This window comes from Agrilus planipennis, unplaced genomic scaffold, assembly GCF_000699045.2.
Source record: "Agrilus planipennis isolate EAB-ADULT unplaced genomic scaffold, Apla_2.0 scaffold302, whole genome shotgun sequence".
NCBI lineage: Eukaryota > Metazoa > Arthropoda > Insecta > Coleoptera > Buprestidae > Agrilus > Agrilus planipennis.
In genome coordinates this window covers 270,368-287,540 of record NW_020439071.1, presented here as the reverse complement: position 1 = coordinate 287,540, position 17,173 = coordinate 270,368, and the positions used below count along the sequence as shown (strand labels likewise).

Genomic DNA, 17,173 nt, shown 5'->3' with positions numbered 1-17,173 from the left:
TACCTTTGGGGGCATTTTGTCGAAAAATGACAGGGAGGTTTACATTAAGGGTGCATAATTTACAAAATTGGCAGATATAACACGTATTTTCCACTAATACATCCGCAGAATTCATTTTAATTTCCATTCACCTTTGTGGGATTTCAGGGGTCATACTTATTAATCATTTGATTTATTTTTTCTAATTTTCCTAAATAGGCATATGGCTGATGTTGCTAGGCATATAATTTAATCTATGCCTCATGATAAAGTATGAATATCAATAGGTGCATGGTTGGAGTGATTGATTATGTTGACATAATAAATGAGGTTTGGCAACATAATTTACTTACCGTCACAAATTACGGATGGTTTCAGAGTTGAAAAGCTGTTATTGTATCAAGAGTTCGGAAAACATGATCTGTCTGAAACATCTATGAATTTATTTGCGGCAATCATTTACAGTCACAATGGATACTTAATTAGAAACTAAATTACTGTCATTGTTCTTGTTTCGTCGTTTATTTGTACCTGTATCCCATTTTAGTATCGTAGATATTTGCGCTACTTCAGCTTTTGTTTTTATTATCTACAAATTTATTCAGTAACTGCGTTAGGATCTTGTTCATAAGAGAATAGTAAAAATGGACTGAATATTTTGGTAATTGCTTATTTTAAAAATATAAAAGAAACCTTTGAAGGTTTTACATATGTACATATATATTTCTTTTGGGTCAGATTGGTTTTTTGTTTCTTGGAGGTAACACTCTAACGCTAGCATTGAAGTTGGAGTCACGTTATCATGGAACAAATAAATTCTGCCGTTTAGGATTGTTGTAAATACTTAGCTGAAAGGACGTTATAACAGAGCACGTGCATCAGTTTTTATTTTACATTGACTGTATTATGTACATGCATTAATGTGACTATATTCCTGTAATGGAGGAAATCCATGGTCGCATATTGGAAACATTCGCATACACTCCATAAAGACCAGGCCGGCCGCATCCTGATCCCCATGATACAATACCAATCTGACCATACTCGGATGATACCAGTGGTCCACCGGAATCACTCTGAAAGAAGAAAAGATTGTTAAAAGTGTATGTTTGGAGCACGGCATTGTACGAGTGCGAAACGTGGACGGCAGGCGCGGCGGAAAAGAAAGGTTAGAAGCGTTCGAAATGTGGTATTATAAGCGAATGAAGAGGATAGTGTTTTTTACGTTCGAAATATTCAAATTATTGATTCGAACTTTTTGTACAATTGTACCACATATATAACTCGAAGGACCATAGAACCGCCGAGTTGTAAATATAACGAATTTATTGTACAACTTACAACTACGACTTATTCTAATTTATTATAAATATTGATTGCATTGATGTATTATGAAAATAACTAAAGTCTAGTTACTCTCAGCGAGTCTACAAAAGAACTGTTCTATCAAACTTAAAATTTTGTACACTAGATTCCGAAATCGACAAATTATCCCTCCCAATAACGAGGTTATTGACGGTAATATCAATGCACAATATACTAAGCATGGGATAAACTCTCATTTGTGCTTCTGCGAATTTGCCTACGTGACCGTAGATTTCGGAAATATATTTAAGTCCAATAACAATATAATTTACACAAAAGGTATAATAAAATATGAAAATGTTTATGCCATAAAGTCCCTGCGTCGGCATATCACAAATAAGGTTCCTTAACAGATAGAGAAGGTTAGAAATAGGGGGATATAGAAAGAGTTGGGGAGCAGGGTCAATAAAGAATAGGTGGGACAGGTCGGACATGAAGGGCTACTTAGAGACATATTAGAAGCGGGAAGAGGAGTTAAGAGGAGGATATTAAATTATTGTTCATAAATAGTTGATGATGTAGGATATTCTAGTTTTAGAAAAATTCGATAATTAGCTCAGGATTGGAAAGAGTGGAGGTGCGTGTCCAACCAGTCTTTAGGACTGGCGACCCTACGATGACGATGAGGTGAGGCATTAGAAGATCTGTTTTATAATACTAGATTATACATATTACGAGCAGAAACAAGAGTTAAGAGGTGTAGAGCTAGACCTAGATTAAATTACTGATCACAAATAGGTAAGAATTTGGGATATACTAGCACCAGATTAGCTCAGATTGGGAAGGAGTGGAGGTACGTTTCTAACCAGTCTTAGAACTGACGACCCTATAATGACGATAAACATGAAAGAAATTGAAGAAAAATCTATCAACCCGTTTAAATGAAAGGTAATGATGTTAAAGTTTTTACTTACGGAACAGGCATCACCACCTCCAGTTTCATTGCCTGCGCATAGCATACGTTCTGTGATGGCGCCATATACCTCTTGGCATATTGTATTGCTCACCACAGGTACAGTTACACCTAGAAGTTGTGTAGATTGAGAGCCGTCTTCTTCTGTTAATCCCCAACCACTAACAACTGCTTCTGTGCCACTAGGAATAATTATGTTGGCTGCTACTAATTTAACGGGCTTAATAACACCATCTCGATAAATTAGTGGAGATTTTAATAGAAATATAGCAATGTCGTAGTCTAAGGAATCGTTATAATTGGGATGTACGTAAATATCTGACAATGTTTTTATTTCACCGCCCTCATTTATTATTGAAGAACCAGCGCGAATTGAGTAGGTCCAGGGGTAGGCGCTAAAGACAAAACATTGTGTTAATTTCGTTAAAATATTAAACTGATACATAAAATCGTTCCTTGTTATTCATGGGTGTTGGGCACATGCCATGTTGGAAAGACTACCAAATCACGAATGATTTTACGTGAAGAGGAGGGATAGGGGGACCGTTACCCCTTCCAGTACCTCAAAATTTTCAAATTGAAGTCATTTATTGACTGTATCCGATTTGTAATTTTTGCGATACACATATATGCGTATTAATAAATGTTAAATGTAAATCGCGATTTCTAGGATTCTCCCTTGATAGGAGTGGCATTTTGACATTAAATGCATCAAATTCTGTTTTTTTTTTTATTATTTGTACCATTCATCAAGTTTTGTATTTAACTGTAAAACTGCTTATTGTTCATAATTAAACAGTTTTTGTTAAAAAGTTGAAGATTCAGCCTTATGGTAGGAACAAAGCATGTTACTTTTGCGGTAGAAAATACCTAGATGAGATTATGATAATCGGTTTTACGTTCAGAAACAATTAATTGGATAGAATACGATTGCTCATTCCAGTTTCGTCGGTTTCTTTTTCGTTTATTAATTACTAGCTGTTCCCGCGGCCTTTTCCGCCCGGTATTTTTATCAATTTGTGAATTAACTTTAGCATATAGATATAGAGCCTTTTTAAGCTGTATGAATTTTGTACAGAAAGCATTCATATAATTGTTACTGATGAGGTAGCGCTGCGGCGTTCGTAAGAGTCGCATTCGCTCGACCGTTCTTTCGTCGACTTTCGTTACAGATTTGGTGCTCAGGAAAAGCACGTTCACTTTAACGAAATAATATATGGCCTATGTTCACCCTGAAAGTCCTTTCTAAATATTGGTGAAAGAATTTTTAAAATCGGATGAGTAGTTTCGGAGATATATATAATATTATAAATATTGAGAATCGGGGTTCGTCGCTTAACTCACCGTTGATATCTCCGACACTTCACTTCAAATAATGAAAAAACTGCATACTTTAGAAAAAAAAATTTATATAAAAGTTGTTCTATAATTCAAGGCCCATCTAATGGTACAAGCGGGAAATCTCTATCTAGCATATTACGTGACCTATGACCGCAAAACGGTAAGACACGTTCATCAAATCAACCAATAATTAAAATTGAGCAAACACACATTATTTTTTTTTACTCAAAATAATCCGGGCTTGTCGCTTTACTCTCCTTTGACAATAATTAAGTATTAGAGGAGTGAGACAGTCGTCTTAACTATAAAAGTACCTATATCAAATTAGTCTTCCAAATGGTAAGAAAGTTATTGATATATGTATGATAAGAAGGTATTTGGCATTTATAAATTTTTACTATCTTCCAATGAAAGTTTGAACCGTGGATAGCTCCGACCCAGAATAACAAAGGATTAGATATTATGATTTACATTACTTATTTATGCAATGAGCTGCCGTCAGTATATAATTTTCGGATAAAATCGATCCACCGCACACATGCGAACCACATTTTAGTACAGACACCATGTAAGGTTTATCGACTGGTGCGCCACCAACTATCAGTTTAGTAAAATCCGCATTGTTTGTACGAAGGCCTAAAAAACATTTAGTTTTCACTTTAACGTTGGGGTTGATTAATAAATGAATCTTTGGCTTTAATTCTATACAGTATTATTGATTATTATATATTGTAGTCCTTCACTAATACATGTATAAAAGTTATACTTACCCCAGGTGTAGCTAAACAATAATTGTAAAAATATAACTATCATCTTTATGTTTGGGCAACTCATTGACTGTAAAAATTGCAATCGAATCGTTGCGTTATTTTGCGCTAGTATTAATAGTAAAAATTTCTAATAAAAAAAACAATTAAAAAACTATTAACTTTATTATTATATAATATTGTAACTTTTATATTCTTTTTTATTTTATTGGTAGATTTTAAGTGTGTTGTATTCGTACTTGTTTAAGTATTTACGTATTTTATGAACTCGTGTTACAACAATATATCTAAATTACTCACGAAAAATTAATAAAAATAAAAGCTTTTATGCTTCCAAGTAGAATGCAGATAATTTCCGTTTAATGAAAGAACATTAACGTCGTATGAGTATTGCAGCAGCATAAAAAAATTGTAGCAAATTAAAACAGTTATTATTATTTCACTTTTAACTGATTTCATGCTCTGTTTGTAAATTAAATCTTGTTAAGTTCTGCGAGTTGATTTTAGTACAAGAACAATTAAAATGTAGCATCAGTAATTAAGAACTATGAACTAGTTGTTACTTATAATAATAATTACTTCATCATCATCATCATCATCATAAGATCCTCAGTCCTACGACTACCTGGACACGTACCTCCACCCTTTCCTATGAGCTAATCTTTGCATTTCCCTAAAACTAGAACATTCCACATCCTTAACGATTTGTGAACAGTAATCTAATTTAGGTCTACTCCTCCTAACTCCTGTTTTTGTCCCTAATACGTCTCTGACTAGACCTTCATGCCTGAAAAGGTGTCCTACTAACCTATCTTGTATATTTCTTATTTACTTCCTTAGAGTCCTCTGTTTCCTATTCCTTCTAATACCGCTTCATTTCTAACCTTCTTTATCAACGGTATCCTCATCATTCGCTGGTAACACCACATTTCAAACGCTTCTAACTTTTTCTTTTGGCAGCGCCCACCGTTCATGTTTCGCACCCGTACAGCGCCGAGCTCCATAACAATCTTTTTCGAATTTCTAAATTAATCGTTCGCAAGCATAGAAGTGACTTCTTTTTATTGAAGGCGACTCGATCCTGAGCTATCTTCTGCTTTATATCTCTACTACTTCTTCTATCCTGACTTATTTGACTTCCTATAGTTGCCGAAAATCAGCCACTTCTTCCAATTTTTCGGCTCCTTTCTCGATAATTACTTAACCAATCAGATATTTGTTTACATACATGCAATAGGAAGTAAGAGTCGGTATTCACTATTAGTAGGTAAGTGTTAGTGATATGTATCTATAGGAAATAAGGATGTATATTGCGTTCAATAAATTTGGTATGTATATACATAGACGTCCGTCCAGTTTGATGCATCCCAATAATTAGTAAACACATGAATATATTATTACCGAAGTAATGTATTCAATGCAGGTAGGCGCCTAATACCTCAGGACCGTCGTCTGGCACATAGCAGGAATTAATCTGATGTCAAAACAGCTCTAATAGTTACGTTAAATTATATGCATCTAATAAGTAGGAATTTATCTGCATCTATCAATCAGTGATTATAATTATTATTGATGATGGTATTGCAACTAATAAGGAGACAGGACATTAGGATATTGAGTATTATTATATATCGACTGGTAAGCCGATGCATCGTGCCTTATAGCTACATGAAAAGAGATAAATGAATAATAGTGTAGCGAGCACGAGTGTGTTTGTGTGCGATCGGGCTCACGTGTGCGTGAACGGCTTATAGACTCGCCGACTAGCCGCGGGCGTCTTTCTTAATGTTCAAAGAAAAAAGAAACTATCCGGATGTTTCGAGGAGGCTACCGAAAGTAAACAAAAGAGTATTTAAAGGAAGCGACGATCGCCGAAGAAGAAATAAATTGACAGTTGCAGAAGTGAATCGAGAAATAAATTGACAGTGATAGCAGTGAAATAAATAGCGTAGTAAATAGTGATATATCAACAGTAGTGTAAATAAATAGAATAATTCATAACTTAAGTTTAGTAATAATTTAATAGTGTTTTTATGTTCTTTAATAATTAATGTAAATAAATAGTTTTTGTCGTTACCAGTGTTAGAAGTTAATTTTGTTAAACCCACGAACATTACAATAGTAAGCGGTGCAGCGTTTAGAGGTTGCTTACAAGCGTTTTGCTATGACAATTTTTAACGTCCCAACTATAACTAGATTATTGCCATCCGGGTGTCGCAGTTCACCAAGAAATTTTTGTTTCCCCAGTTCTCAATAATCATTGTAGTACTTGACAGTTCAAAGTAAAAAAAATCTACAATAGAACAGATCAAAACTCTAAATATTTCGGAAAAGTTTAAACATAAAAAGCAAATACAAAATTAAACAAGTGCATTTGTCGTGTTGTAAAACAAATCAACGGATTCAAACAAACCATAGTAAAAAAAATTTCATTTTCTGTGGCTTTTGCTTTAACGTTACTTTGTAATATTTTGCAATTGCCATTTGTAACCCCAGGAATATCGTGTGGTCGATGTCATCCTTTTGTCATTCGTTATTATATCCTGACCGGCCTTTCTGGGTTTGACAAACGATAATGGACTCCATTTGTGCATTGTTTCGTTAGTTCATACACATTTGGAAAAGTAAACATTAAACGTATTGCTGTTACTAAAAATCTTCACTTTATATTCCTATGTTTTTAGTACAGTGATTTGAACCCCTTTACTTAGCCGAAACTGTTTTTTAATTTGATATAAAAGAAATTCGGAGTTAAAAGGGCGTTTTTGAATGTTTCCTTTTGACAAGCTCAGTTCAAACTCTGTTTCTAATTATTTGTAGGTGTTTTTTTAATAAGTATTTTCTGCTCATTTGTCTTGTGTGTGCAAAATTTTTCCATCTATTTTCTTGATTCCTAATTGGATAGGATTTGGGTGTAGTACATATCAGATATATAATGAACAACATTACATTACATTTTATTTAAAATTAAAATTAAAATTACCAAATAAACATATAAGAAACTAAAGTCCACAAATTTCTGTTATATAACTTCTTAAAGAAGGTACATTGGAGTATACTCCTGGATAATTTGGCCTTGCGCAACCATATCCCCATGAGACAATGCCTATTAATTCTCCTTCAATCACTAAAGGACCTCCGGAGTCACCCTGGCGTAAAAATAAAGAGGTATTATTAATGATAAATTAAATATGTTTAATGGATATTTAACCTAAGATGAAAATGTTAATTTTTAAATTATCGGAAGGTGTTTATTTATATTATTTAATACTATTTTAATTGTTACACGACATTATAACGAAATATTTTTGTAACTTATTACTGTTGATTGAAATATTAATTTACACATAATTTGAAAATTTGGTTAGGGACTGTATCCGTTGTGTACTACACGTAAAAAAAAATTTAATATGCTTCATAAGGGTCTAAAAAATCCTGGATTTACAATAAAAAATTTGTTAGCCTCTTTCATGAATGCATTTGAAAAGTGAATTAACTTTTGTTAAGTTAATATTGTGTATTTTAACGTGGTCAAATGTTTGACTTTTTATTATGATTATGACGGTTTTAAAGGGTTGTTTTTAAATATATTAATCAATTATTTACCTGACAGGCGTCTTTTCCTCCATCAATATAACCAGCACATAACATTCTTTCTGTAACATCGTGACCTGCGTAAGCAGCTACACAATCATTGCTTGAAACCAAAGGAACTTCTACCCTCTGCAGTTGGCTGGGAAGAAATCCTCCTTCTCTTAATGTACCCCACCCAGTTACAGTTGCTATTTCGCCACCATAAAATTTTCGTTGTTGTGATGGTAAACCAATCAATCCTGCAGTGTTGCCCAATGTTATCACATTTTCTAAACGAATAATCGAAATGTCGTAGTCGATAAGCCAAGCGTTGTACTGAGGATGAACATTGATCGACGAAACACTAACTACGTCACCACCTGAGTTGCGATATGATGAACCATAACGCACGGAATAAGATGATGCAGTTCTCCTATAAGATTTGTTTCAATTAAGGGATGAATCTTTAACTATATAAGGCAATAATAAATAAAATTAATAATATGGTTCAGATCGTTCACTCATCAAATATTAAAATATAACTTTTATTATCATTTATACGATTACAACGTATCAGATTATCAACTGCAGCTTTTGTAAAGTAAAATAAATAAGCTCAATTTTATACCCGGAAGTGCAGTGCGCTGCAGTCACGACCCAATGTTCTGAAATGAGAGAACCTCCACAAGTATGACTTTTCCAGTACAATAATGATACTTGATATGGAAATTCCTCTATGGTTGTAGGTTTTCCCCCGACAATTCTACCGTCAAGTCGAGGAACAGCCCCTGCATAGGGATATCCTGTAATTCGTAAGAAAGTTAAATGAAAATTAAGCATCTAAATTTCTAGGCAAAAGTACCTATAGAATTTACAACTTTTTGGTTGGTCGTCAAAAATAAATTTTTTATGTGTAAAATTACGAAAAATATTATCCAGTTGATTTAAATAGATTTTTACGTTATTCAGGGGTTTAGGATGATGCGATTTCATAAACTATATGTTCGTTTGTTGTTTTCTTATTTTAATTTTCTAAATTAGAGTACTGAACAATTTATCATGAGTTATGCTGTAATAACTTACCCCACGAGACCGAAGCAAGGAACACGACGACAACCAAAAGAACGAGCATCATTTGATGAAAAGGAAGACTTAGATATTAAATAATTAGGAAGGGTGTCTCATCTATTTATATTTGTCAATTTCAATTAATTTTTAAGGCCATGAGATAATAACTTCTAAACAAATAGTAAATTAATAAAAATGAAAAGAAATCCTAGACTTATCTTTTATTTGCGTACTGAACGTAAAAACGAAGATAGGTCTTTTCGGTCTAGACGTTGACATTTTAAGGCCGAAGTTAAGTATCTACTAAATGAAAATGCTTGAAAATTTATTACGGTGTCCAGGAATACAAGAAAAAGGTGTTTTGAATTTCGTAATGTTTTATAAAAATATAAAAAAAGTTTTATCATCATTTAACATAATACTTCCGGGATTTGAGGTTGTATATCTGATAAAGTAAGACCTTCCAAAAATGCAAGTCACAATCACTTTTTACATTTCATCACACTGGACAGGTTTACTTAGAAAATTTTGATGATCTTATCTAAAGGCCATTTAAAAAGACTACACTTAATTTTAAGTATATCATCAATCAAAGCTGTTTGAAGTGAATAATTTGACATCCACTTAGTTTACTCTACTATTGCAGTTATCTATATATTTCACTTTTATAACTTAAAATACTAACGTTTGCTGTAAAGATAAGTCGATAATTATAACTCCATATAAACTAACAAAATTTTCATTCTTTTTCAGAGAAGAGAAAAGGCATTGTATTAGTCTTATTACCAATTGGTAAGTGCCTAATTGCTATTGTTATGAATGTAATTTCTCAATCATGCAGTTTTTTCTACTGTGAACGAATGTTTATCTGCAACGATTGTTTATTTATTGATTAATTGAACAAGATAACCAATTGTGAGTTAATGTTAATATACTCCGTATTGGAATAATCTCAAAAACTTAATGCCCTCAAGTAAATTGTAGTCTTCTATAAAATTACTTTTTTGGAGTGAAACTTCTTTACGCACGGTAGGGTAAGTTCGTTTCATGCGAGTTGCTATGTAACGAAATCATGCAACGGATGTCACGTAGTCGAGTTCGTAGTGGGGATCACTTGAGCCGTGAGCACGCTTCAATGCAACGTTCGTTACAGGCAACTCCGGCATGTATAGTTTAAAATTTAAATTTATAGTGTACAAATAATACTATTAAGCCAATTCCTTAACCCCTATCCTGGTATGTTTATGTGTTTGAAGAAGTTTCACTTCAGTAGCGTGTTGTATGATTACACGTTGGATATACTGGAGAAGCATGGGCATTAACCAATTTTCGTACATTGGGATGCTAAAGGTTAATGTAATATACAATAGAGCAAGATGAGCGTTTCGCTAATTTTGGTACTTCTTGTAATAAAATTTCGTTTATGCAGCTCATAATTTTGATGACCTTATTCCAGCGAAATTATCTTCTATATTATTCTATTATGCCTTGTAACCAGTGATCCAGAATAACGATAGACTAATTAAGTAATTTCAAAATTAAATAATTGTTTTAACACTCCTGTCAGCCAAACTGGTAAATATATTATTGATATACGACATACTACTAGTGGTTCATTTATCTAAATATTTTGAACAAGGAGGAGATATTTTGATCAGTTAATTACGTTTGCTTTATTAATTAGAAATCAAAGTGCTTATGATTTTTATATAAAAATTACGGTTTCATGTTATTGCAGTATAAAATATACACATATTACTGTATAGCCTTAATCATCGTTAAAAATTGCATTTATTCTTTTATAATATGGAATATGTCTTATGGCTATGTTTTAACATTTATATTCACTGTGCTGTGGATGAAGAGGTATTGGAAAGAATAGGAGAACAGAGGACTCTATGGAAGACAATAAAAAATTGGCGAGATAGGTTGGTAGGACACCTTCTCAGGCATGAAGGTCTAGTCAGACATATTAGAAATAGGAGTTAAGAGAGGTAGAGGTAGACCTAGATTAGATTACTGTTCGCAAATAGTTAAGGATGTGGGCTGTTCTAGTTTTAGGGAAATGCGAAGTTTAGCTCAGGATAGGAAAGAGTGGAGGTACGTGTCCAACCAGTCTTAGGACTGACGACTTTATGATCATGATGATGGTGCTGTGAAGGAGAGAACAATATAGTGAATTCTCAAACATTTACCTAAAAACTACAGGTACCTGTTAGATTCCATATAACCAACCCGCAACTAAATATCATTCATCGGTTGTGAATGAGTCACTTGCTGTTCAATATAGAACACCTCCGCTTGGTAATTGAATGTTGGGTAGTTTTTCCTTTTTTTTTAGGAGATGATAAAAAATGCGGCGGCTTTTACTGTGTTTTTTTTACGCGGAAAGTTTTAAGCTGGTGTGGAAATTGCGCACGGGTTAATCTGATGGAAATTACCTTTATATTGCCTCCAAACGGAAAGGATCGTATTGCATACAGCCCCATTAAAAATCTAATCGGAAACCAGAACTGAAATTCTAATGACTTTTATGCTTCACCGCAGATGATAAACAAAATTCGATTTTACAATTCACTGGTATCGCAGTCATGAAATTTCATCGGATAGCCTAGATAAACTTCGAAAGTATACTACCAAAGCAGCTAACGTAACTTTTTTATAATTTAAACCAGAATTACGAACTTTTTGAATTAAACTGTTCGGGAGCGAATAGAGCTTTCTCTTGCTGTATTGTAAACTTTTACAATAAATTTTCCAAAATATCGCCAAGGAAATTCTCGTAAAACTTCTAAACTAATAAAAACCATTTAACTGTAAATGTAAACTAATAATTTCGCGAATCGGTTATTGCAACTTTTCAAAGTTTTCTACAATTTATATACACTGTGTCACCAATATAAATAATGTATCACGTTAGGCTTATACAGTAAAAGCTCTTTATTCGCGGGGTATACGTTCCATAAATATGCCGCGAATACAAAAGCCATGGATATGGAATGGTAATTAGTATGGAATCATAAGGGATACGTTCTAAGGTTTCAAAATAAAACCAATATTTTGTTTTTTTTTTGTTTACTCGGTTACAACTTTTATAAAAGCTGCCTCAGCACGTATCAATAGTACATACTCAAAACATGCCGATACATTAACGGGATTCAGTAGTACACGCGCCGTAGAGTGAAAACATGCTTATCGGTTCTAGATATCATGAGTTTAGTGTTCTGAACAGAGGTTTGAAGTTTTGTAGTAAGATAGATAAAGCTTTGTTCTAAAGTCTGTCGAGGGCAATTTTTAATTTTTTTAATTTCTATTGAAAATACGTCTCCTACAAGAAGCATCAACTTTAAGCACTTGTAAAAGCTATTAATGACCATATTATTGAAAACCAAAAACGTGCCGAGTTAGTGTGAACCTTTCTCTGTTACTATAAAAAAATCACACATTATCTCGCAGCATTAAATCAATATGTTTAGAATAGAAATCCATGTTTTCGGAAAAATTCACATTAGGCACGAGCGGTCTATTGCGGTCAATTGCTTTAATAAATGACACCGAATCCTTATCTGTTTACCGATTGCATCCGCGAATAATGAAATTTTAGGCGCGAATACAGGAACTGGGTTGCAATTTTTTCACTGTATTTTAAACACTGTACTAAATTTTATTTAGCTTTTATTTGCACATGATCATTTACAATAGTTTGAGTGTTGTTTTGTGAACTATTGAAAACGTACCTACTTTTAGTAGCTAAGCTTTTCTGTTCATTTGTAAAAGCTTCTGTTCTTCCTTCTTCCTCCTGTTCATCATGTCCTTCATGGTATTGATGTATCCAATTAGTGTTGAAAATTCAAAAAGTTCCATCGTATGCTCCTTTTTGAAGCAAATTAACCAAGATAATGTAGTCAATTTAAATTAAAAGTTTCCCGCCAAGTTCGTAGGAAAAGTATCAAAAGGTTGGGCCGCTGTACCGTCGATTCTTTGAAGGCAACAAATTAAACTTTTCTATAATTAATTAAATTTCCTGATCAGCGCAAGTTGTTGTAATCGAAGTGCGCTGTTTTTCCTTTACTTTAGTGCACGCTTTTCGATTTTCCGAACTTTTCTAAAAGCTGAAAGACAGGTTTTTGAAACTTTACTTAACTAAATGAACCCTAAATGATTTTGTTTTGCTACAACAAAATGTAGCATCCACTTCCTCATCACTTAAGATATAATTAGAGATAGCAGAATTAACTCAACTGAATTAAAGCAGAATTGATACTGATAATAATTTAATAAAAAACGTAAAATGTTATACAAAAGTTCAGTTTGGTTCTAGAGTTTTCCTATTCAGTATTATTAGAGCATCATTTATCTATAACTTTTCGACTTTGAATTTCCTTAAACATTTTCACATCGTTTAATAGTCCACTAAATCACTTATCTTTCACAAATGTGTTTTGTAAAACATTATCATCATCATCATCATCATCATCATCATCATAAGGTCGTCAGTCCTAAGACTGGTTGGATACGTACCTCTACTCTTTCCTATCCTGAGCTAAACTTCGCATTTCCCTAAAACTAGAACAACCCACATCCTTAACTATTTGCGAACAGTAATTTAATCTAGGTCTACTTCTACCCCTCCTAACTTCTGTTTTTGCCTGTAATATGTCTCTGACTAGACTTTCATGCCTAAGAAGGTGTCCTACCAACCTATCTCGTCTATTTTTTATTGACTTTCATAGAGTCCTCTGTTCTCCTATTCTTTCCAATACCTCTTCATTTCTAACCTTTTCTACCTACGATATCCTCATCATCCGCCTATAACACCACATTTCGAACGCTTCCAACCTTTTCTTTTTCGCCGCGCCCACTGTCCATGTTTCGCACCCGTACACTGCCGCGCTCCAAACATACACCTTTAACAACCTTTTCCGAATTTTTAAATTAACCGTCCGCGAGCACAGAAGTGACTTCTTTTTATTAAAGGCGACACGACCCTGCGCTATCCTCTGCTTTATATCCCTTCTACTCCTTCCATCCTGACTTATCTGACTTCCTAGGTATCTAAAATCAGCCACTTCTTCTAATTTTTCGTCTCCTATCTTTATATTCGCCCTTTCCCTACTTTTTCTTCCCTTGCTTATCAGTATTTTAGTTTTACTTTTATTTATTTTCATACAGTACTGATCTATCAGTACCGCTTCCATTTTATTTAAAGCTATCCCTAGGTAAAACATTACTTAAAAATGAATAGAAGTTAAAGTAAAGGGGTGAGTTCTTCATGCGTATGTGTGTGTATTTGCTGCTTTGCATGTGACTATTGTCCCTCATAAATATTTAACAAGATATGAGTGAAATATGAATCTTTAAAAGGCGTTTCGACTAGTACTCTTTGCTTTAGTTGCGACACGAAATATGCAAATTTAAGTAGGTAGTCAATATTCAAGTCGTATATCATAGTTTTACTACGGCGAAAGATAAATCGAGTCCGTTTACTAAAAATGAGTTCGCATTCGTATATCATAAACCTCGGTTAAATGTAAACTCCTCAGGAAATTTCTCTCCTAATCTAAAATTGCTATCAACGTTGCACTACTGGTTTCTCAACAAAGAATCTTTTTGGTAGGTATCTATTTTTAATTCGATGCCGTTTCAGTGATACAGATGTACGTACTAACGTTATCAAAACAGTACTCAACAAATATTATCTACGTATACCTATTAAATATATATAAAATTTCTTATTTTTAAAGTGTACTATAATTTGTCGTTGGATAATAGACAAAATGCTGGTATTTTATTAAGCCGGCGGTACACATACCATACCTAGAAATAGAAATGACGTAGAGAAATACTGTAAGGGCTATAATTTGTCGCTGAAAGACGATATTTTTACTCACTTAGCGATAGCATATCTTGCACCTGTTCAGCGAAAAATTAATTGAGAATTGTCAAAGTGGCGCTACACATCTACACATATTGTATCTCGAAATAGAAATGAAATACTGTAAGGGCTACAATTTGTCGTTGCTAGTCTCATCCTTCAGCTGTCATAGATAGTGCACCTTGAAATAAAAATGACGTAGATAAATATTATAAGGACTATAATTTGTCGTTGCTAGTCTCATTCTTTAGCTCTCCGGCGAAAAATAACTTGAGAGTCATCAAGCTGATACCATACAAAGTGCACCTAAAAAAATTGACGTAGATAAATACTGTAAGGGCTACAATTTGTCGTTGCTAGTTCCATACTTCAGCTATCATACATAGTTCACGTCGAAATAAAAATAACTTGAGAGTCATCAAGCTGATACCATAGACAGTGCACCTAACAAAATTAACGCATAGAAATACTGTAAGGGCTACAATTTGTCGTTGGAGCTACAGATCTACATACACTATATCCTGAAATAGAAATGCTACAAAAATTTCTGTATGGGCTACAATTTGTCGTTGCTAGTCTCATCCTTCAGCTGTCAGGCGAAAAATAACTTGAGAGTCATCAAGCTGATACCATAGACAGTGCACCTAACAAAATTGACGCATAGAAATACTGTAAGGGCTACAATTTGTCGTTGGAGCTACAGATCTACATACACTATATCCTGAAATAGAAATGCTACAAAAATTTCTGTAAGGGCTACAATTTGTCGTTGCTAGTCTCATCCTTCAGCTGTCAGGCGAAAAATGTCTTGAGAACCGTCAAGGTGATACTATACATAGTCCACTTCGAAATAGAAATGACGTAGAGAAATGCTGTGAGGGCTATGATTTGTCGTTAATTTGTCGCCGAAAGATGGTTCAACCTCATTTCTCATTCGAAATACTCGTATGTGTTGTACACTTTACCGGCTTTTCAGGCGTGTTTCGCTGGACAGTTGGAAAATGGACTAAAGACAAAATTGATAAAAGTTGCATTCTTCAGCTGCAAATAAACTATAAACAAGTTAAGCTACCTAATTATTGTTTACTTTACCTGTTTATTTCGATTTATAGTTTGTCCTACAATGTTTATTCAGTATAATGTTTATTTCCTCAAAATACTTTTTAAGGTTCCCCGGTATATATTTTTCATAAAGAGAAATAATATTCTAATAATATTATTTCATTGGTCACATCCAACACAAAGCTCGAANCCTTCCACGCACAGTCTAAAATGTTACGTTATGGATTTTGTTTGATACAGAACCCGGCAGATTATGTTTATCAGATATTTAGTTAGGCATTAATTGAGACCCCAGACTAAATTAATTCCAGAATCTTTTTACCTATTGTAGACCATTGGTGAGGATGTCTTTCTAATGTTTAGTTTTTCTTGGTAGAGCCACTTATGAGATGTTATAGGATGAGCTCCCAGGGAGTGGGTAGGAACTTCTGTCCACCACAACCTAACCTACCGTATCCGATCGAATAACACAAGCTAACATGACCTAGGTTAGATGGTTTATGATGGGTAAAAATACTCTTTTCTTTCCATGTTTCGAACTTTAGTAACATATGTACAATTTCCTACAAATTTCCCTATACAACGGGGACAAATGGCGATAAAACACAAAGTAGAGTGTATTAATATAAAATTTGAGACATACAACACCCAATAGAAAGTAATTTTTCAAAACAGCGCGCGAGTATTTTAGATTCAACGAGGCGCTTCTTCTTCGCGTTGTAAAATAACAATGGAGAAAGGGATATTATTCAATTGAATTCACGTCGTGGAAGTTAAAAGTCAAAAGCCGGTCCTGTGGGTGTCTTATAAAGGCCCCCACCTGTCGCGTTCTTTAATCCGTGAACTCTAGCGAAGGCTTCTCAACTATGTCGCGCTTCGCGCTACGTACCTGGTCCGCAACAGTGCTACATTCGATGCTCGGCCAGGAAAATACGTCCTGACAAAAATAAAGCGCGTCGCTTTTCCCGACAAAATATCGAGAAAAAGGAACAATAAAGTCGCCGAATTCGCGTGGCTGGCGACTTCTTGTGCGTGCGTTCGAATCCGGGCGTTTTCCGAGAGATTCGATCGAAGCTCCGGTAGGTACTTAGTGGTGACTGACCCTTTTATCGCAGTAACAAACAGCAGAACAATCGAGGGTAATGGAAAATCTCTGCTGAAGGGTGAGTAGCAAATATTAAAAAACTCGCGGCAGATTTTCGCCTTTTATATTATTATTATATCTGTAAT

At 34.1% G+C, this 17,173-nt stretch overlaps 1 protein-coding gene across 1 annotated transcript; it reads right to left on the bottom strand.

Annotated features, from left to right (window-relative positions):
• Nucleotides 1-834: 834 nt before the first annotated feature.
• On the bottom strand, nucleotides 835-9,118 carry LOC108742699 (transmembrane protease serine 9-like). Its single transcript, XM_025977146.1, has 9 exons — nucleotides 9,022-9,118; nucleotides 8,567-8,741; nucleotides 7,972-8,371; nucleotides 7,379-7,514; nucleotides 5,804-5,817; nucleotides 4,369-4,495; nucleotides 4,075-4,234; nucleotides 2,259-2,652; nucleotides 835-1,055 (listed from the first exon to the last, which is right to left on the bottom strand). Exons 1-9 carry the CDS (start codon nucleotides 9,071-9,073, stop codon nucleotides 906-908), a joined length of 1,608 nt encoding a protein of 535 aa, XP_025832931.1. The 5' UTR covers nucleotides 9,074-9,118; the 3' UTR covers nucleotides 835-905.
• Between the last annotated feature and the right edge of the window lie 8,055 nt (nucleotides 9,119-17,173).